Source organism: Dasypus novemcinctus, chromosome 3 (assembly GCF_030445035.2).
Source record: "Dasypus novemcinctus isolate mDasNov1 chromosome 3, mDasNov1.1.hap2, whole genome shotgun sequence".
In the NCBI taxonomy this organism is placed as follows: domain Eukaryota; kingdom Metazoa; phylum Chordata; class Mammalia; order Cingulata; family Dasypodidae; genus Dasypus; species Dasypus novemcinctus.
Genome location: NC_080675.1, coordinates 165,017,729 through 165,039,005, shown reverse-complemented (window position 1 = coordinate 165,039,005; position 21,277 = coordinate 165,017,729). Strand labels below are relative to the sequence as shown.

Here is a 21,277-nt window from a genome sequence, read left to right as displayed (position 1 = left end):
CTCTTTCCACTCAATCAAAAAGAACCTAAGGTCATGCTCCAGCCACATCCGATTTGAATGCAGTCTGCTTCCTAGAGGAAACCAAAACATTGGCATGAGCAATGTCTAAAAAGGAAAATCAGTACCTCTCAACCTGTTTTCATGGTACAGAAAGGTTCTCGAAAGCACTACTCAGAACCTAAAACTGGCCTTAAAATTCTTGTTTTTCATACTTAATTGATCTGAAAAGTTGTTTATGAGATGCTCAGGTGGAAAACAATGTTACAAAACACAGTCCTTTTTCTACAACATGTTCTGTGGAATTTTACCTTTTGTAGAAAAAGGACTCCCTTACAGATGGAGAGTGCAAAAGGGATAAAAATAAAATAAAATAAAATAAAATGTTTAAGAACTAAGGAGAGAAAAAAAACCTCTTATTAGTCTCAGGTGATCTATCAATATAGAAAACCCCCAAAGAGATCACATTTAAATTATTAGAATTAGTAAGAGTTTGGCAAGGTTTCTGGACACAAAATCAATATTTTAAAAAATCAATTGCATTTCTAGATGCCACGAACAGAAAGTTAAAAATGATATTTTTAAAAATACTTTAAAAATGTAAACCATCTAGGAATATATTTAACAAAACTTTATGGAGAAAAAAAATTTTTTTTACGATTTTATTTATTTCTCTCCCCTTCCCTGCTCCCTGCAGTTGTCTGCTCTCTGTGTCCATTCACTATGTGTTCTTCTGTGTCTGCTTGCATTCTTGTCAGCGGCACCCACAATCTGTGTCTGGTTTTGTTGCATCATCTTGCTGCATCAGCTCTCCATGTGTGTGGCACCATTCCTGGGCAGGCTGCACTTTCCTTGCGCTGGACAGCTCTCCTTATGGGGTGCACTCCTTGTGCGTGGGGCTCCCCTATGCGGGGACACCCCTGCGTGGCACGGCATGGTGCTCCTTGCGTGCATCAGCACTGCACGCGGGCCAGCTCACCACATGGGTCAGGAGGCCCTGGGTTTGAACCTTGGATCTCCCATGTGGTAGGCGGATGCCCTATTAGTTGGGTCACATCCACTTCCCGATATGGAGAAATTTTTTAAAGTACCGAAAGACATTTTAAAAAAAAATCTAAATAAATGGAAAGTTATTCCGCATCCAATAGAAAAGCCAATAATGGTGTTGATTCTCCCTAAACTGATCTACAGAGTCAATGCAGTTTCAACCAAAATCCCAAAGGTGTTTTGTTGAATCTGACAAGCTAATTTATTTAAAAGAATAAAGGGCCAATTAAGAGCCAAGACTCTGCTGAAGAAACATTAAGTGGGGGAGGAGTAGGGGGTGGGTTGCCTTACCAGGACTGGAGAAGACATGGGGCGGGCTGCAGGGGGTTCAGAACGGGAATCCAGCCTTGATTTTTGTCCCACTTTGCTCCTTAACTAACTGGGTCCTTGTGCAAGCAACAAGCCCTCTGGGCCTCCGAGGCCTCATCTCTGAACTACCCTTATTCCAGCTCTTACCTGTAGATCAGGGGTTCTTAACCAGGGGTCCATGAGCTTGAATTGAAATTCAAAAAACTATTCTTCTTGTGGGGATGTGTTGGTGTGGGTGTGACATATTTATTAAATAACACACAGTATAGTGTGGGCTTAGTAAGGAGTGTGTGGTTTTCACCCAACTGGCAAAGGAACAAAAAAAGGTTAAGAACCCCTACTGTAGAATTTCACACATTCAAGTACATCCCAAAAGGACCCCCAAACCCACACTAGAAACCTGAAGTCACAGAGTCATTCTGAATTTCCTACAGACAACTTTTAGGAAACATGCCTGTCTTTGGAGTTCACAGGTAAATTCCATCCCCAGCTGATATCCCCAACATGCCCCCAACTGCTGAAGTTCCTGCTTGTTGCAAACTGCATAGCCAGTGTGTCACCGGATTTCAGTCCTAATTCCCCTCCCTTAAATCTGACTTCTCAGGGTTCCGGCTCTGGAGAAGGAAGTGGCCAAGCATCTCTCTGCTGGCTTCCTGGGTGCTGGGCATTTCTAAGAAGGGATCAGAGTGGTTCCCATGCTCACTCTGAAGTCCCACAGCCACACACAGACATGAGCACGAGGACCCTCCACCTCGCCTGCTGTGTCTTCAAAGGGCACCTTCCCACCAACCTAAGGACCCAATGACCTAAGCCCATGAGGAAGCCGCTGCTCCCACCTACCTGTATTTGATGTCAAATACTGTGGAGTCCTCATCGTCATCATCCTCTTCGTTCAGCGGGGCCATTTCCACCCGCTCGGCTGGAGTGGTGATGATGTCGTACTTCCGGGTCTTCTTCAGCCTCTTTCCCGACCTGGAAGAGCAGAAGCAGGGCCATGAGGGACACAGCGTGGAGAGAAAGGGGAGCGCACGCCTACGCCCTCGCCTCCCACGAGGCTCCCTACCTTCCCCCAGCAAGAACAGCGATCCGATCCCCGGGAGGCAGGGCGCGCCGCTGCCCCAGCGCAGCCGCAGGGGCTTCCCCCAGGACACCTGGCTCCCCTCCCACTCCTCCAGATGCAGCCATGGGACCTCGGGCCAGTGCTGATCCCGCCACGCCCCTGTGATCCTGACCAATGAAACGGAGATGATTACACCAGTCCTGAGTGCCCAAAAGCTTGGTCATCAAGATAAAAAGTGTCTTAATGCGGTATTTTTTAATGCAAAAACAAAAGACCCAGGTTGGATGTGGGTCAGAGCTCAGCCACTTTCCATGCGATCACAGCCAAGGAAGTTAAACTCCCTAAGCGTCGGTGTCCTCTTCAATAAAATGGGAGAATAATGTTATTTGTTCCTAACCAAGGATAGGGGGGATTAAATGAGATGATGCACTTAACGAGCCTATACACAGGAGGTACTGGGCAAGAGAAACAAATAGAAGTTAAAACACACTATATTCCTGAGCAGGACAAGGACTTGTAAAAACAAGTCCACGTTGTTTCCATCATGAGGATTTATCAAGATTGAGGTATACCAATAGGCTTCTCCCTTCAGGAGAGTAGAGGGTTAGTGCAGATCACAGTGAAAGCGCTGAGGCAAGCTGCCTCCATCTCTGGTGTAAATCTCTCTGCATTAAGGATGCAGTATTTACTAGGGTATAGCAGAAAAGTGTATGATGCCACACAGGAATAATACTGTTGTTGTGACTGCGGATGCTCTTTGCACTTCTCTCTCGACTACCTTGAACTCCACCCCGCCCCCTTCCCAATGCTTTGTATTCTCTGGTGTCCCTTCTTTTTAAATATACTTGATATTATATATGGGGAAAACAGCCAACCCCAAAAAATCATAAATGGGGTGCTGAAGAATCATATTCTCTCAACGTTCTCCCTGCAGACTGTCAGCTGTTCCTGGGTGGAGACCACATGTGAGGTCTCACAGAGAAACTCTTCCATAAATTTGCAAAATCAATGAAAATGGAAGTTTACTTTCAGGTTTTCTTAAAATTTCTTAGCAATAGCAAATTGACCTTGTCCCCCAGCATGTGATTTACTAAGAATGTGACTTACCAAAGTTTCCTTTACATTAAAAATTTTAGTGCCATGTCTTTGACATAAAGCAAACAATGCTACCTGCTCCTCATGGTTCTTTTCAGGTAAAGGGGTAAGCCCTAGGGAGAAGCAAACTAGAAAATCCGATGATCCACAAACCTATCACAAAGCAATTCTTTTGCCCTGTTTTCATCACAAGTACACACACATACACACAAGCATGGGTGTGAGTATGCACAATGCAAAAGCCACACCTGGTGGTAAGAGACCAAACCAAAGGGGCATGGCCAGTGTCACCAACGACCCTGAGACAAAGGTTTTTGGAAACAGGCTTTGTTTAGGTGTGCAAATGCTAACCTCATAAAACACTGTTGGTCCCACCTGCTCTTGATCAACAAATTCTCTCCTCCTCGCCTCCACCCAAAGGAGGGAAATAAATCTTTGTATTCTGCCCTAGATGACTAAGAATCCCTGACTAGTTCCATTTCCCTCACTGGATGGGGCAAATTTAAGCACAAACTTTTCCAACTGCCCAAGCAATCTAAGACAAAGCCACAAAAAGCACCCATCCTTGAGTCTTGGCGACTAGGTTCAAACTCCCAATCTACAAAGACCCACACACCACACCTGTCTTGGGAAATCAAGCACCAAACCTGCAAGTTTGGCACTGCAGAGGAGCAGAGCTTGCCTGGGATGTCCGTTCCTGACATGCCCCTGAATAAGCAGCTGGACTATTAGCAAAGATGTCCCGTGACCCTGAGTGAGGGCCTGAGAAAGCCCCTCTGGATGCTCGCAGAGTCTGATGCCCAGATGGTTTCAGGCCAAGGGGGCTCAGGCCTTGGTAACTCTTTTGCAGGAGGCATAAAGCCTAGAAAACACAAACTCTGATTCACAAACTTGGAACATGAGTCACTGGCCCCGCCAGAGGTTCTGACTTCAGTCCCATCACATCCATAAAAATCACTTTCCTTCCTCCTGATTACTTCTAGTCTTGTGATAAGAAAATTAGCCTATTAGGCTAAACTAAGGCCCTTGCATGCTTATCCATGGGAGAAGCTGGAGGAAAAAAAACCACCTCAACAATTAGAACGGCATGGCTTACCATGCTTTAAAGTCCATGGAGTTTGGCCAGGCTTTCCAGGCACAGGATGGCAGAACATAATTTTAAACCCTGAGATTGCACCAACAGCCATTAGCAAGAATCTTCAGGCAAGCTTCAAATGCCAGTCCTGATGTAATGAGCTCAAGAAATTATTTGGAATAACCGGTGCTCTGAGACATAACACCCTTCACAAAAGAAAAGCGGTCTATGCCATTTCACCACTGGGCATGTTTATAAGGGAAAACTGGGGCTTGTGAGAACTTTAAAGACCCTTAGATGCAGCTGGGGTGACAGAGGCGATGGCTGGGGAGGAGAGCAAAGCCAGAGGGAAACTGCTCTAAAGAGAGGTACAGAGAGACTCCGGTGGGGTGGGCTGGGGGTTTCCAGATATTTCTCAAATCAATAAACACCCTTCCTTTACTTGTTGCATGCCAGTCAGAAGCAGGGAAAATCTGAGTCCATCAGCCCTTCCCGCAAACCTTCAGATTCCCAGTCTAACTACAGCATCAGAGAAGAGCGCCGGCCTGCTCAGAGAGACAGCGTGAGGCAATGCAACAATAGGCAGCTGTAAGCCCAAATGCCCTCGCAGGGCTTTGCTGTCTCTTCCCTAAATGTGGCGATTCTAACAGGTCTTTTTACTTCATCCTAGTTTCTACTAGGTGAGCTCTTCTGAAGTGCCAGTGAAGCAAGGTGCACGTATGATCCCATGTAAAATGTATTGATAACCCCTTAAGGCACAAGCAGTTGTTATCCCTGCTTTACAGCTGAGGACACTGAAGCTAGCGAGTGTCCTCAGAGCTGGGAAGGGACAGAGGCTGGGGGCAAGGCCACGAAGCTGTGCCCTGCCCACCCACCGCCTTCTCAGGGTGGCTAAGAGAAAACGCTACACGACCGCACATGGTCCTAACTGCGCACAGACTGGAAGGGCAATTGAGAAAAGTCAAGGGGCTGAGAGTGAAAGGCGTATCATCTCCGATTTGCTATGCTACCTCCTGCCTGCCAAGAGGCCAGGCCCCAGCTCGCTCTCCCCGCTTCCCACCCTGCACGCCAGGATGTGCTACCACTTCACTGTAACACCAGGAAACTCTGGGCCCTCGGCACACTTTTTGGAACTCGTCACTCAACACAGCTCATGCATCCCCATTTCAGATCAGTATGGGCACACTTCTGAGAAGCTCCTTCTAAATCGTGACTCCCTCGGGACGTGGGTCGGTTTGGGGGCCGGCCAGCATCCCTGCGCTCCCTTCTTTTGGTGTCTGCACCCTCGATGTCCTCAGTGAGACTGACTCCCATGCGGTCCCCATGGTTGAGGTCTGACTGCACCCTCAGCTCCAGGAGTGGACATGAGACTCAAGTCTGAGCCGCTCGGTATATCGGGACCCCCAGGCCACAGGGACGGTCAACCAGAGCCCAGGAGCCTTTTGCACGAAAAGCTGGAAAGGCTGGAACAGAGACAGGGGGTACCTGCCCACTGACCTTGAAACCCAGATGATGTAAGCCGGCTGGCCACCTTCTAGACAATGAAGATAAAACCAACACGGCAGAGAAGAGATTGGAGAGGAACCAAGTCCCAAGTCTACTACAAAACTAGCCTCTCCTGGTAACTGCAAAGCTACTCTCTTTCAGGGAAGACCATTTGCATCGGGTTTTCTGTCACACACGACCTAAAGAATCCTAACTGCCAGCTTCATGGAACAGGGTCAGCCACAGCACAAAGCGAAACCACCGCGGGGATAAACACCGTCTTGGGATTTTCCCACGTTTTAATACTAAACCCTCCACACGTAAGTAAAGTTTTCCCATTTCCTCAAACCCTTTTAAACCTAGAACTCTTCCCCTTCTAGAAACAAAGAACCACACATACGAAGCGCCTCAGCAACCCTGTCATGAAAATTTCTGCTCAGGGCCATCTGGGTACAGGTTTCGCAGAAGACAAACATCCTGCAGGCCCCACCTGCCAGGACTGCTTTCAATCACACCTCCTGAGGAAAAGGCCAAAGCCACACAGCCAGCGAGAGGCTGCAGCCATCCGAGTCTCTCCAAGGGGACAGGGGGTCGGCCCTGTGGACAAAGCCCCCGCCGTGGCCAGAGAGTACGTGGCTTGAGGATCGAACACCCAGTTCTAGAAAGAGCACAGGTTAGAGTCAACCGAGGGTCCATATCCTGGTGTTTCTACTCAGCCTCCCTCGGTGGGGAGGGGGTATGAATAAGAGAGCAGTAGGCACCCCCTCCCCACCCCAAGGAGGAGATTCAGGAAACAGAGAAGGGAAAAGATATTTCAACAGCATGTCCCCCCTTTTTGGGGTATTTTACAGCAGGGTCTCATAAACCACGTGTCTCCAGGGAAAGAATGGGAAAATAGTTTTAAGTAAATTTCCACGTTGCCCTTCACAGGACTAGGCATGGCCAGGGGAAGTGTTAAGAGAGACAAAACTCCTTTCCACTGAAATCAAAACACATGTTTCTAACAAGACAGAAAAGAAGTTTCAAAATTCTTTTACCCTGAAATGTTATCGTGAAGCCAGAAGGTTTGTTTGCTCAAAAGGATCTTTCAACAGCTGGTCAGAAACAGGTTTTCCCAAAGAGCACTCAAACGCCTTACTTTTACAAACAAGAGGCTGAGCGAACAAAGGATCATAAAGCTCAGCAGACCGACTTGGAAAGGCTTTCCTTCCTTTCTTCCCTGTTCCCCGCACCCCTGAAAAACAAAACAAAACCAAAAACTCTTATGAGTTAGTTTATTTTTATAAATTCGCTTTTGGGGTGTGGCAGTCAAACCTACAGCCTGGAAGTCCAGAGACTGTGGTTCACATCTCAGCTCTACAATTTATTATTGATGAGCCTCTGGGCAGGTCACGTGCCACGAACCCCAATTTCTTCATCCGTGACTACTCCACACAAAGTGAAGTTGGGGTTCTAGGGACAGACCTTTGTGACCACCTTCCCACCTTAAACTTACTCCACTTAGCTCAAATTTCATGTTTTCCCCAAGGAGGCATTCCCCAGACACCCCACCCAGGCCAGGTTTTCCCCTTCTTCCAACTCCTGTGGCCTGGCAATGTCCACCCACAGGCACTCGCCCCACTGCTGGAAGCGGCCCACGTGTGGTTCTCCTGCATCATCCCCTCTATTGGGGCGACAGTAAGCAGCCGCCATGAGGGGGCAGCCACTTAGTGCCAGGCGACTTCCACATTCTCTCCTTGCGGCCTCTAACCAGTGAGGTCACTGAAGCCATTTATTGAGTTAAGGAAACTGAGACCAAGAGGCTGAGGGACCAATGCCATTAACGAGGACTCAAGTCCAGGTGGGTCAAAACCACCAAATTCTTTGCCCTCCAACAAGCAGGCAGGAAACTCACCTCAAACACCTGAGTACCCCCACTTACTTACACTCAATATTTCCAAGGACACTACAAGTGCATCGGCAAGTTCTTTGGGTTGCTAGCCATTGCCTACCATAACCAAAAGCAACCAAAGATGTTTGCGTCACCAAAAGGAGAGATACCATGCTTTTAACCGCAAAGTTCAGCCTCAGAAAGATGTTAAGCCTTCTAAATTAATCCGCAGGTTTAACAAAATCCAATAAAATACCAACAAGTTTTTTAGGGGGATCTAGACAAGCTGATTCCAACATTCATAGATGGGGAAGGGAAAAAAGTAGGAAGAAGAGCCAGGGAAAGGCTGAAAATGAGGAGAAATGAAGGGAAGCTGGGCCTACCAAGGACTGAAGCATGCTGTAAAACCACAATAACTGAACAGAGCAGTACTGCCATATTAACAATCAGACACTGTAGCAGAACAGGAAGTCGAGAAATAGAGCCCACTACTTACTGAAGTCTACAATAATATAAAGGTCTCATTTCAAGTGAGTGAGGAAAGGGTGACTCATTCAATGTATTGTGTTCAGAGCAATCCATACCTCACACTTTACAGGAGAATAAATGAGATGGACCAAAGACTTAAATGTAGAAAATAAAACCATAAAAATACAAGAAGAAAACATGGGACGAATTCCAAAATCACAAAAAGAAAAGGACAATAAGCCAAAAAGAATCTTTTTAATCAGAAGACAAATATAAATTGAAGAAAATATTCCTAACTCATATTACAGATAAATCTCCTCCATACATTAAGAGTTACTATAGGGAAATAGATTTGGCTCAATGGATGGAGCGTCTGCCTACCACTTGGGAGGTCAAGTGTTCAAATCCAGGGCCTCCTGACCCATATGATGAGCTGGCCCACACACAGTGCTGATGCGCACAAGGAGTGCCAGACCACGCAGGGGTATCCCCCGTGTAGGGGAGCCCCATGTGCAAGGAGTGCACCCTGTAAGGAGAGCCGCCCAGTGCAAACAAAGTGCAGCCTGCCCAAGAGTGGCGCCCCACACACATGGAGAGTTGACGCAACAAGATGATACAACAAAAAAAGAGATACAAATTCCTGGTGCCACTGATAAGAATACAAGCAGACACAGAAGAACACACAGCAAATGGACACAGAGAGCAGACAACTGGGGGGAGGCAGGGAAGGGGAGAGAAATAAATAAAAAAATTAAAATTAAAAAAAAAAAAAGAGTTACTACAAATCAATAAAAAGTACCAACAATCTACTTGAAAAATGGACAAAAGATGTAAAACAGAAAGTTTACACACAAAAAAAAAATGCAAATGTGTCTTAACCATGAAAATATGCCCAACCTCACACTTAGTAAGAGAATTGTCAATTTAATCCTTACAGAGATTCCATTTTCACCTATCAATTTAGCAAAAATCAAAATGTCTAAAAACACACCATTGGCAAGGATGTGGCAAAGCAAGCACTCTCATTAATTGCTTATGAAATTGTAAATTGTTATAACCTGTATAGACAGCAGTCTGACAATATCCAAATATCCACCAGTTACAAAGGCATCAGCTCTGACAAGCAATTTCATTTTTAGGAATTTGTTCTACAGATTATTTCCACCTAGGTAAAAAAAAAATGACACCTGTACATCCATTAACAGGAGATGGATGAAATAAATCAAGGCCGATCCATATAATGAATACTAAGCAGTTATATAAATAAATGAAGCAGCTTTTTTTTTTAAGGAAGTACCAAGGTTGAACCCTGGACCTCGTACATGGGAAAGAGGCACTCAACCACTGAGCTTCACCCACTCCTCTGAAGCAGTTTTTTATATACTGACAAGAAACAATCTTTCAGATATACAAGTACAAAAAGCAAAGTGAAGAGCATAGTATATGTGTAAAAAAATAGGGAAAATATCCATATGCAAAATAATAAAGCTAGACCCCCTACCTCACACCATACACCACAATTAACTCAAAATGCATCACCAACCTATGTGTAAGAGCTACAATTTTTAAACTCTCAGAAAAAAATACAGGAGGAACTCTTCATGACCTTGAATTAAGTGAAAGATTCTTAGATATGGGGAAGCGGATGTGGCTCAGGCAATTGGACTCCTGTCTACCATATAGGGGGTCAAGGGTTCGATTCCCGGGGGGCCTCCTGGTGAAGGCAAGTTGGACCGCACGGTGAGCTGGCCTGCGCAGAGAGCTGGCGCAAGATGGACTCAACAAAAAGAGACACAGAGGAGAGACAATTAGAGACACAGCAGGTCAGGGAGCTGAGGTGGTGCAAGAGATTGAGCGCCTCTCTCCCACTCCAGAAGGTCCCAGGATCGGTTCCTGGTGCTGCCTAAAGAGAAAACAAGCAGACACAGAAGAACACACAGTGAATGGACACAGAGAGCAGCAAACGCAAGAAAAACAACAGGAGGTAGGGAGGGGGGGAGAAATAAATCTTTTTAGAAAAAGATTCTTAGATATGACACAAAAAGCAAAAGTAACAAAAGAAGAATAGGTTGGGCATCATCAATATTAAAGAGTTTTGTGCCTCAAAGGACACCATCAAGTGAAAGTGAAAAAGTCACCCATAGAATGGAAGAAAACAGCTGCGAATCATATATCTGATAAGGGACTTGTGTCCAAAATATACAATATAGAATATACACATACAGAATAAGAACACTGACAACTCAATAATTTAAAAAAGACCAATACCCAATTTAAAAAGGCAAAGGATCTGAATATAGGACATTTCTCCAAGGAAGATGCACAAATGGCCAATAAGCACATGAAAAGATGCTCAACATCATTAGTCATCAGGGAAATGCAAAGCAAAACCTCAAGTCAGATAATAACAATTCTTGGCAAGGATGTGAAGAAATCAGAACCCTCATACACTGCTGGTAAGAATATAAAGGGTGCAGCCACACTGGAAAACAGTCTGGCAGTTCCTGAAATAATTAAATGTAGAGTTATCGTATGACCCAGCAATTCCACTCTTAGATACATACCAAAGAGAAATGAAAGCATATGTCCACACAAAAAACTGTAAATAAATGTTCATACCAGCATTATTCATAATAGCCTGCAAGTGGAAACAATTCAATGTACATCAACCGGTGACTAGGTAAATAAAATGTGACTTATCCATGCAATAGAATATTACTTGGCATAAAAAGGAACAGAGAACTGACACATGCTACAACATGGATGAACCTTGAGAATATTATGCTAAGTGAAAGAAGTCATTTACAAAAGGTCAAATATTGCATGATTCCATTTATATGACATTTCATTTATATGTACAAGCAGATCCATACATAGAAAGTAGATAAACGGTTACCTAGGAAAGGGCATTGGGGAGAAATGAGAAGCAACTATTAGTGGGTACAGGATTTCTTTGGGGGGGGGTGAAGAAAATGTCCTAAAATTGATTTGTTGATGGATGCACAATTCTGTTAATATACTAAAAGCCATTGAATTGTACAGTTTAACTGGGTGAATTGTATGGTAGGTAAATTATATCTCAAAAAAGTTGTTATAAAAAAATAGAGATGAGAGATACATTTATGGGTGTGTGTGTACGTGGAGAGAGAGAGATGATAGTACATTTGCTTCTGTATTCATAAAACCTCTCTGGGAAGAGTCACAAGAAATTTATAGCATCACAGGAAGGAAATTAGGTAGCTGAGGGTCAGGAATAAGAAGATTTTTTTCACAATAGAGTCCTTTGCTCCTTGTGAATTTTAAACCATGTGACTATATGGCCCGTTTTTAAAAGGAAGGAAGGAAGGGAGGGAGGGAGAAACACAGGTCAAAAGAAATAATTAAAATAAACCTTAAAAATGGAATTAGTTTGTCAGGCTGTCCCCTTTGGCAGACCTTCCTCCAGCCCACGCAGGCTGGGACCAGAGGAAAACTTAGTAAAGAAAATAGAAATGAAATACTTAATAGCTATGCTGGGGCAGGAGAGCAAACGGAGCAGTGCTGCCTGCGTTCCCGTGGCTTAAGGCTTGCGGGAAGCAGAAGCTCCTACTGCTCCTGGTAGAGGCCTTTCCGGAACATTCTTAACCTCTGAGCTCCACTCTGCACCTTCTTCCTCAGAAAACAAGAAATGCCTTGCCTGGAAAACCCCACACTGGGACCCAGTTTCCAGCCCTGCTCCTGCCCGCCCACGTGCAGGGCAGCAGGTGTGCAGGAAGCAGTGACAACGGGGCGTGTGTCCTGGAGGGGGCCCAGGACCTCGGGCTAGCCCTGGGTCTCGGGACCAAGACCGCTGCGCCTGAGCCAGGCCACCGTGCTACCGCTCCCGGCGGCCAGCTTCCCGCCCACCTGGCCTGGGCACAGCCCCTGTGCTCCATCCAACACCGCCCTTTTCAAGCAGTTTCAACAAGGCACCGAGAGGCAAACACCCATGCGACGTGAATCTCATTTTGCTTTGACCCAAGAGGACAACTTGAGACAACTGGAAAGTCATGGAGGCCGAGCATTTTCCTCTAGTGCCAGCAGGAGCTTCAAAATAGGCCGCAGCACTCAAGGCCTCCTGAACACAGGGGTGTGAGGGCGCCTCTCCCCAGCCCAGGGCATCTCCACGCCTTACCCCAGTCCCAGGGCTGCTCGCTGCCCGCCTCGCCCCACCAGCAGCACCTGGCACCCCAGGCACGCACGATGGCTCCAAGCACCAGGTCAGAACCTCAAGTCCCAGAGCCCTGTGGCTAGGGGAGCCGGTGTAGATGGCCTGGGGGGCCTAAAGAGCACAAGCACGGGGACAGATAGCGGCAGGCTGAATTAGGTACCTGAGGAAAGGTAAGTTCTCAATCCTTGTTCCTGCAGGCGTGAGCTTCTTTGTAAGTGGGCTCTTTTGAAGATGTTATGACTAGTGAAGGTGTGGCCAACCGAGTCAGGGTGGGTCTTAACCCCTATTCCAGGAGGCCTGATTTAAGAGAAGAAGCCAAGAGTGAGATTAGGCCACAGAGGAACCCGAAGCTGGAAGGCAGTGGAAATAGAAGGACAAGGAAAGAGAGATCGCCAGCAACAGGAGGCAGAGATGCAAACCAAGGAACACCAAGGACTGCGAAAGCCAGCATCAAAACACTACAGACTTTGGGGAGAAAGCACGGTTTTGCTGACGCCTTGGTTTTGGACTTGTTGACATCCAAACTGTGAGCCAACAGATTCCTGTTGCTAAGCCAAACAGTGTGTGGTATTTGTCATAGCAGCCCAGCAAACTAAGACACAAATGGTGCCCAGCACACTTTCTTCCAGCAAGGAGAACCGAGGAGCAATGATGACATGCCCTGGCCAGGTAAGTGGGGTAGCTGCTACCCAGTTCCAGCCCAGAACCATCACATGGAACAGAGGTCCTACATTTCCAGGTATCCCCATCTGCCAAGAGAAGCAGGAGATCTAGATTTTTCTATGGAGGCTCTCAATTTTCAAATGTTCTCAACTCTCTCCGTTTTTTAAAACATTGTGCAGACCAAAAAGAAAAAAACATGTCTTTGGGCCAGATTCAATTCTTGTAGTCTTTGCAATCCTGACTTAGTTTCCCTGCCATTGTTTTATTTGGCCACGACTGCCAAGCATGAGTGATGTTTAATGATTCAGCTAAAAATCAGGAGCCCAGAAGGATCCAATGATGTGGACATTCAACCTGGGTCCTGCTCACCAGCAGCCCAATCACACTAAGGGCTACTGGACATCATTCGTGTCACTTAGCTCCTCCCCCTCCCCATCCTGGACACCATCCCCTTGGGATGAACAAAGTGGCTCTGTGGTTGTTGAAGCCCAATCCCTGCACCCAGCACCTGCGGGTTCAGAGAACTCCTGGGGGCTTGCTTCACATGGACTGGGCAACATGGGCTGAGCAGCCCCTAGGGCTCGATGTCAAGTCTCAGGATTTTTCTCCCTAACACTGCAGCGTAGACACAAATGGCAACCAGCGCATCTTTCTTCCAGTCCAGGAGAACCATGGAGCAATGGTCACAATCCCCGAGGGGCAGATCCAAGTCTCATTCTTCCGAGACAAAATAAGCACACCCCAAGTATGACCTGAAGTATGTCAACAGCAAACGCCCCAAGACCTGTTCCTCCAGCTCTCGAGTGTGTTTGCAAAGGGCTGGGCCCACTTCCTCTTAAATGAGGTGCCCGTTCAGGGATGTGAGGCCTAAAGCAAAGCAGACAGCCCCTGGGGGCAGCTCCACTGGTTCAAGGACAGCTGCAGGACTCTCCAATAGGCCAGGAGAACCCCAAAGCCTGGGAACTCCAGGGTCCTCCTGCCCGGAGCTTTGGGATATGCATCCTAAGTGGCCGTTCAGCATCCATTTGTCCCTGCCAGGTGGGAAGGTCAGTCCTCGCCACCCCCAGGCCCCTCACGCCAGCCCCTGCACTTCTCCACAGATGCTTCCGACCCTCACAGCTGGCGGTGCCGCAAGTAATTTCACCTGACCTTCAGCCTCTCTCCTGCCAAGCCATTCTCCCTGCCTGACCGTCCCCTTCACAGTGACTCCTTCTCCAGGCCCTCTCCTGTTTCTCTTCTCCCTCCTCTATGTCCACTTGGGATTCCAGTCCTCCCCACTGGTCCTTCTAGCACCTTCCACAGGACTCCCCAGCCATCCCACACCCCCCACTGCAGCCACAGCACTGTTCGCCCACTCACTCGGAAAAATACTTATGGGGCCCCTAATATGATAGGCCAGCATTTCTACAGCAGTCCTTTCAGCTACTTCACCCCTGGGTTCAAACCCTCCATCTGCCCTGCCGAGTCACCTCAAATCCCAAACTCCTGCGGCTGGAATCCATGTCTTCCAAACTCCACTGCGACAGGAGGGGCGAGGAATGCAGGATGGGGAGTCAGACTCGCCCCCTTCACCAGCTGCATCGCCCAAAGCAGGAGGACACTCCATTACCATGCACCTGTAAAACGGACCCGACCACAGCACCCACCTCCCAGGAGCCAGGAAACGCATGTAAGACGCTTTGCGCAGAGCCAGGTACACAGGCAGGGCTTACCAAGCATCCGTTGCCATTAGCATCATCATGATGTCCAGACGATCACTTTCACAAACCCTACACACAGCAAAATCTGCTTCTCCCATCCGACCCTGAAGCACCTGTTCTTCCTCCCACCCTGCCAAGTCCGAATCCACCCCACCACACCCAGGAAGCCCCCCAAGACCACCCTGTCCCCGTCCAGGCCCACCGTGACATCCTCTCGCCATGTATCGGGTGCTGCTCTTGACACATTGCTCCCCGCTGAGTTGGACTTCTTTATATCTGCCAAGGACTATTCAAGGGCATTTCACTGTCTCCCAGACGGAAGTGGAAACCTCTGATGTATTCCCACAAAGCCCAGCATAGCACCCTCTGTGTCACAATAGGTGTTCATTAAACACCCTGGGAAGGATGCAGGGTCCATTGATTTGTGCTGTCTGCTGGGTCCTTGGCTTGGGGTCGGGAAAACCCAGCTGGACAAGGCCAAAGCCCAGTCCCCAACATCCTGGAGGCCCAGAAAGGGCCACACTGAGCATTCAGACACCGGGGCTAAAATCCTCCTTTTCCTACAAATTTGCTGAGAAGCCTTAGTAAACCCCTCCCCCTTCTGAGCCTCAGTCTCCTCATCCGTACAAAGCAGGGGACAGATGAGGAGGGCTCTGAATGCAAAGAAACCCCTCCCCCAGGGTCACCGCAGTGCCTCAGGCAGGATCCCTGTGCTCCCCTCTGGCCCCCTCCATCTGGGCCCTTTGCTACAGCCCCTCCTCAGCTCCAAACCTGCAGATGGAGAGGATTTCCTCCTCGCTGCACCCCTGGGAAAATAAACACCAGCTCTGGATTCCTGGCACATCGCCCTTAGACTAAAGCCACACTTCCGAAGTGAAACCATAACAACACGATTCTCAATTCAGGGTCCCAGGACTTCCCTTTGTAAATGGTTACTAACCTAAGTGGTTAGTAGAAACTCAAGTGCCAGACACAATGCCTCAAGCCTTCTCTGCTTAACTCTCAATTTCCCTCCCATGACCCTCGCTGCAGGAGGCTCTCTAGGAACAGACAGAGCCCCCCACCTCCACTAACACCCCAAGACATGCCTCATGTCCCAAGGAGCATCTGTGTTTGCAAAAACCCCAAACTCAAGTTTGAGAGTCTATGGGTAAAGCCACGTAAGCCAGAGGAGTCAGGGCTGAGTTTAAGAGGGAATTCCCTCCTCTCCAATTTGACCAAAGGAAGCAGCAGCAGGTGCCCTGTGAATAAGGGCAGTCGGGAGGCACCCCCTCCACTCAGGGAGAGGTCCTTGGGGGATGAGGGGCATTCTTCAGGGAGGTTCACATGGGCCAAAGAGTAACCAACATCACTGTAAAAAAGCTCAAAGGCAGATGCACCTGCCTGATTAGTTTGGCCATATGGCTGTATTCTCATTTATGGGCAGAAGCAAGATCAATGGGTTGGGTGTAAATTATAATTATTTTCAGAATCATATTTTACGTATGATAGGGCACTTGGCTGTTTAAAGGGGAACCAGGGACTTGGTTGCCACGATCTCATTCTAAATATCCCAATAGCCCTCGGGAGCGTGAACTGTAATTGATGATGGGAATCCCGGGCCCAGAAAGGCTCAGTAAGCTGCCCACGATCAGACACGAAGGAGACCCACAGCGATGTCTGCGGGTCTCTCAGCGTCAACACTCTTGATTTTCTGGGCTGGGGAAACGGCACATGGGGGCAGCTCTGTGCATCATAGGCTGTTTAGCAGCATCCCTGGCCTTAACCCATTAGATACCGGTAGCAACTGCCCCTCCAGTTGTAACAAATAAGCATCTCCACCACTGCCAAATGTTCCCTGGAGGGCAAAATCCTCCCCAGTTAGGAACCACTCCAGGGACTGTAGACTGTCCATGTGCCATGGCTTTTTATTTTATTTTATTTTATTTTATTTTTAGTTGAAGGAAAATTGAATCAAGGATATGCTCTCTACTCTCTTTCAAAAAAAAAAACCTGGATTTTGCTGTATTAGATTTAACACTCTTTCTTCTCTGTAGCATATAAAATTAAAAACTAAAGCAGGGAAGTGGACATGGCTCAAGCAACTGGGCTCCTGTCTACCATATGGGAAGCCCAGGGCTCAATTCCTGGGGCCTCCTGGTGAAGGCAAGCTGGTCCAAGCAAAGAGCTGGCTTGCATGGAGTGCTGGCCCACACAGGAGTGCTGGCCCACACAGGAGTGCTGGCCTGCACAGCAAGCTGGCCAGAGCGGAGAGCTGGAGCAGCAAGATGATGCAACAGGGAAACAGACTGGCCCAGTGGTTAGGGCGTCCGTCTACCACATGGGAGGTCCGCGGTTCAAACCCCGGGCCTCCTTGACCCGTGTAGAGCTGGCCCATGCGCAGTGCTGATGTGTGCAAGGAGTGCCCTGCCACGCAGGGGTGACCCTGCGTAGGAGAGCCCCACACACAAGGAGTGCGCCCTGTAAGGAGAGCCGCCCAGCGCAAAAGAAAGTGCAGCCTGCCCAGGAATGGCGCTGCACACACGGAGAGATGACGCAACAAAAAGAAACACAGATTCCCGTGCTGCTGACAACAACAGAAGCGGACAAAGAAACAAGACCCAGCAAATAGACACAGAGAACAACTGGGGTGGGGTGGGGGGGGGAGGGGAGAGAAATAAATAAATAAATAAATCTTTTTTAAACACAGAGGAAAGAGACAATAAGAGATACAGCAGCCCAGGAAGCTAAGGTGGCTCAAGACATTGAGTGCCTCTCTCCCATTCCAGAAGGTCTCAGTATAGGTTCCCAGTGCTGCCTAAAGAGAAGACAAACAGACACAGAAGAATGCACAGCAAATGGACACAGGGAGCAAACAATGGGGAAGGGGATAAATCTTAAAAAAAGAAAAACTAATGCAAATGAATGTATTTTCCCCCCATTCAAAGTCCTTGGTCAAATAATCAAAAATGACCTACTGGTGCTAAACAAGTTATACATTCTCTCTCAAAATCTTGAAAAAGGGGCCAGAATGTCTAACCAAGGCTCTGCCCAAAGCTTCAGTTTATTAAAACAACATTGGTAAACTAATGAGCAATGACATTTAAAAACTTCAGAATAGTAACTATTCCTAAATCCTAAAAAAAGATTAAGCTTTTGTTTTTTCTTTTAAATAACCTGTGTTTTATAACAATTTAAATTCATACACATTATGGGAAATTTGGAAAACCCAGGATAAGCAGCAAACATAGTTCCTTTATAAAACATAGTTCCTTCTTAAAGACCTGCCTTAATAAATGAGCTAAGATTCTGGGGTTCCAGTGTCGTTAGGACAGAAATCAACCACAGCACCTTTGTTACTGACCCAAGCCTGAACACTGAGCCATGTCGAATCACCTATAATTTGTCTTTTCTCCCCCATCCTCTAGGAAGCACCAAAGAGAAGCTTCCTTTCACGTAAGAGGATTGTTGCAGAGATTTTGAAATAAGAATTGGCTGGCATGCAACCAACAAGACCTGGGAGAAATGTGGCCTGGGCAGTGGAGCTGGGGGAAAGGATCCCCAGGAGGAAAAGGAAAGTCAAGGCTTCAAGGTGGTAGAGTTTCTCATCCCATTTATATGACACCAAAGAGTAAAGCTGGATTCGCTCCAAGATCTCAAAGGGATCCAAGAAAACACAGGGTAATAATGTACTGATAGCAACAGCCTCTGGCTTATGCACAGAATCACCGAACCCATGCAAAACCACTAGATGTTTCTCAACATAAAACCAAATAATATGTGTGTATATGTTTTTTATTTAACTGAGCTTGTACTACACATACTATTTAGCAACCTATTTCACTCAACAATATACAGTGAGTGTTACAACCATGTCATCATTTTTAACAGCTGCATAGTAGTCCACTGCAAGGTTTACCATAATTTATTAGGAGCAACTGTAGTTTTCTACTCCCTAGACATGGCCTTTTTGTTATGTCCCATTTGGTTCTCACAAGCCCCTCACAAATGTGTCAATGAAAGACCCAGGGGGATAGCCCACTGGATGCCTGGCAGGATTGGCTCATACACCCTCAAGACACCCTGACCACAGGGCATTCTGCTTCCAAACAGCCTTTCCTTCCATCTAATATTGTCTCCAGTTTAAAAATAGTTTTCCATACTTACCAAATAGATGAACAAGTATAAGTGATTCAGCAGAAGGGGAAAATCTGATTTGCTCTTAAGTACAGGAAGATAGCTGCTCAATGGCAGTAAAGAATCAAGAAAATCAAAACAAAGCAAGGCAATACCAAATTATACCCATTTGACTGGAAAAAAATTAGAAAGCTGGATAATACTAAGTGTTGGATAGGATGTAAGGATATAAGAACCCTCAGATGCTGCAGATGGCAGCATAAACTGGTATATACTCAAGGAAATCAAGTATGACTCTCCCTGTGACGCAGAAATCCCACTCGTAGGTATATCCCCCACACACTATTGTAGAGATTCTCAGGGAGACACGTCCAAGGATGCAGCAAGGAGCTGAGTGTACATACAGGGGTAAACTAATGAATACATGTTCACTGCAAATAAATTCAGACAATCTAGAAATACATAATGAATAATATAATAGGAAGAGAATCACCCACATTCACACATATACACATATCTTCACACATCTATAAACATAAACACTATTTATTTGTTTAACTAGGCTCATACTACACACACTGTTTTGTAACTTGTTTTATTCAACAATAGACAGTGAGTGTTTTACACCAATGTCATCATTTTTAACAACTGTAAAACATCATTGCACATACATCTTTGATTCCTCTCCTAATTATTAAAATTAAACCAAAGGAGGATTGTGGGAAGACGGCAGAGTAGGAAGCTCCAGAAATAAATCAATCTCTCCACCATAGCAACTACTGAACTGGCAGAAACTGTTTGAATCAACTATTTTGAAACTCTACAGAGTCTAGTGGAACACTGCACAGCATCCAGGGAAGTGCTGGAGAAAGAAGCTATAATTTTGCAATAAATACCAATGAATTTCACTTCTGTGCACTGACTACCATTCCCACCCCCAGCAGCATGGCAGGCAGCAGTGGGGACTGTGGCCCCCATTCCTGGTGTAACTTGCTGGCTCCAGGGTGGGCTATAAGAACCTCGTCCTCCAAAATCAGATGGTGTGTGGTCTGATTGCTAATCAGTGTTTTGATCAGCTATTTCAGATCACTGAGGGGCTGGCTCTGAGATGGCAATTGTTCCAAACACCCCACTCTCCCCTCAATCCAGGGGAGTACCTTTTTTTCCTTCCCTCTTTTTCCATCCCCCACTTGAGAGCAAAAGGTTTCATAAAGACAATTGATAGCTTCAGCCCTCAAAAACACTAAAAAGAAAAAAGAAAAAGATAAAAACTAGTAATCCCACAGGGTATGGAAAACTAGATTTCCAGAGTTATAACAATGTAATACTCAAGATGTCTAGTTCTCAACAAAAATGATACAAAACACACAAAGAAACAGAAAAAGTATGGCCCAGTCAGGAGGAAAAAAGAATTTGCTAGAACCCATCACTGCAGAAACTCAGAAATAGGAAATTAGTAAAAGACTTTGTATCAACCATCTTAAATATGCTTAAAAAGCTAAAGGAGGGAAGCAGCTGTAGCTCAAGTGGTTGAGCCCCTGCTTCCCATGTACAAGGTCTCAGTTTCGATCCCCAGTGCCTAAAAATACAAACAAATGAAGAAACAACTCTCGCTGGGGAACAGATATAGCTCAGTAGTTGAGTGTCTGCTTCCCATGTATAAGGTCCTAGGTTCAATCTCTGGTACCTTAAAAAAAAAAAAAAAAAAAAAAAAACCTAAAGGACTAAGAAAATTAGGAAAATGAACAAATTTTAAAAAGCAGAAAGAAACCAAACAAATTTTAGACCAACAAAATACAGCAATTGAAATCAAAAACTCATTAGATGGATTCAACAATAGCTTTGGGCAGGCAGTAAAAAGAACCAGTGATATTGAAGATAAGACTATTGAAATTATCCAGTGTAAGGACCAGAAAGAAAAAAGTAATAAAGAAAAATGAGCAGAGCCTGAGGGATCAATGGGACATAATCAACGGTACCAATACATGCATCATTAGAGTCCCAGAAAGACAAGTGAGAAAGAGAAAGAAAAAATATTTGAAGAAATAATGGCAGAACACTTCCCAAACTGATGAAAGATATGAATATACACAACCAGAAATCTCAACAAACTCCAAGCAGGAGAGATTCTAAGAGATCTACACAAAGACACATCACAGTGAAATTGTCAAACTCCAAAGACAAAGATAGGATTTTGAAAGCA

The 21,277-nt window shown here is 46.2% G+C and overlaps 1 protein-coding gene across 1 annotated transcript in view; it reads right to left on the bottom strand.

Moving 5' to 3' along the window:
- The window catches only part of FAM174B (family with sequence similarity 174 member B), a 36,400-nt gene that overhangs the window by 7,187 nt on the left and 7,936 nt on the right, over window positions 1-21,277 (bottom strand). Inside the window, exon 3 of the mRNA XM_071212609.1 lies at window positions 2,194-2,325. Within this exon, the coding sequence (XP_071068710.1) occupies window positions 2,194-2,325 (132 nt within the window). The remainder of the gene's footprint in view (window positions 1-2,193; window positions 2,326-21,277) is intronic.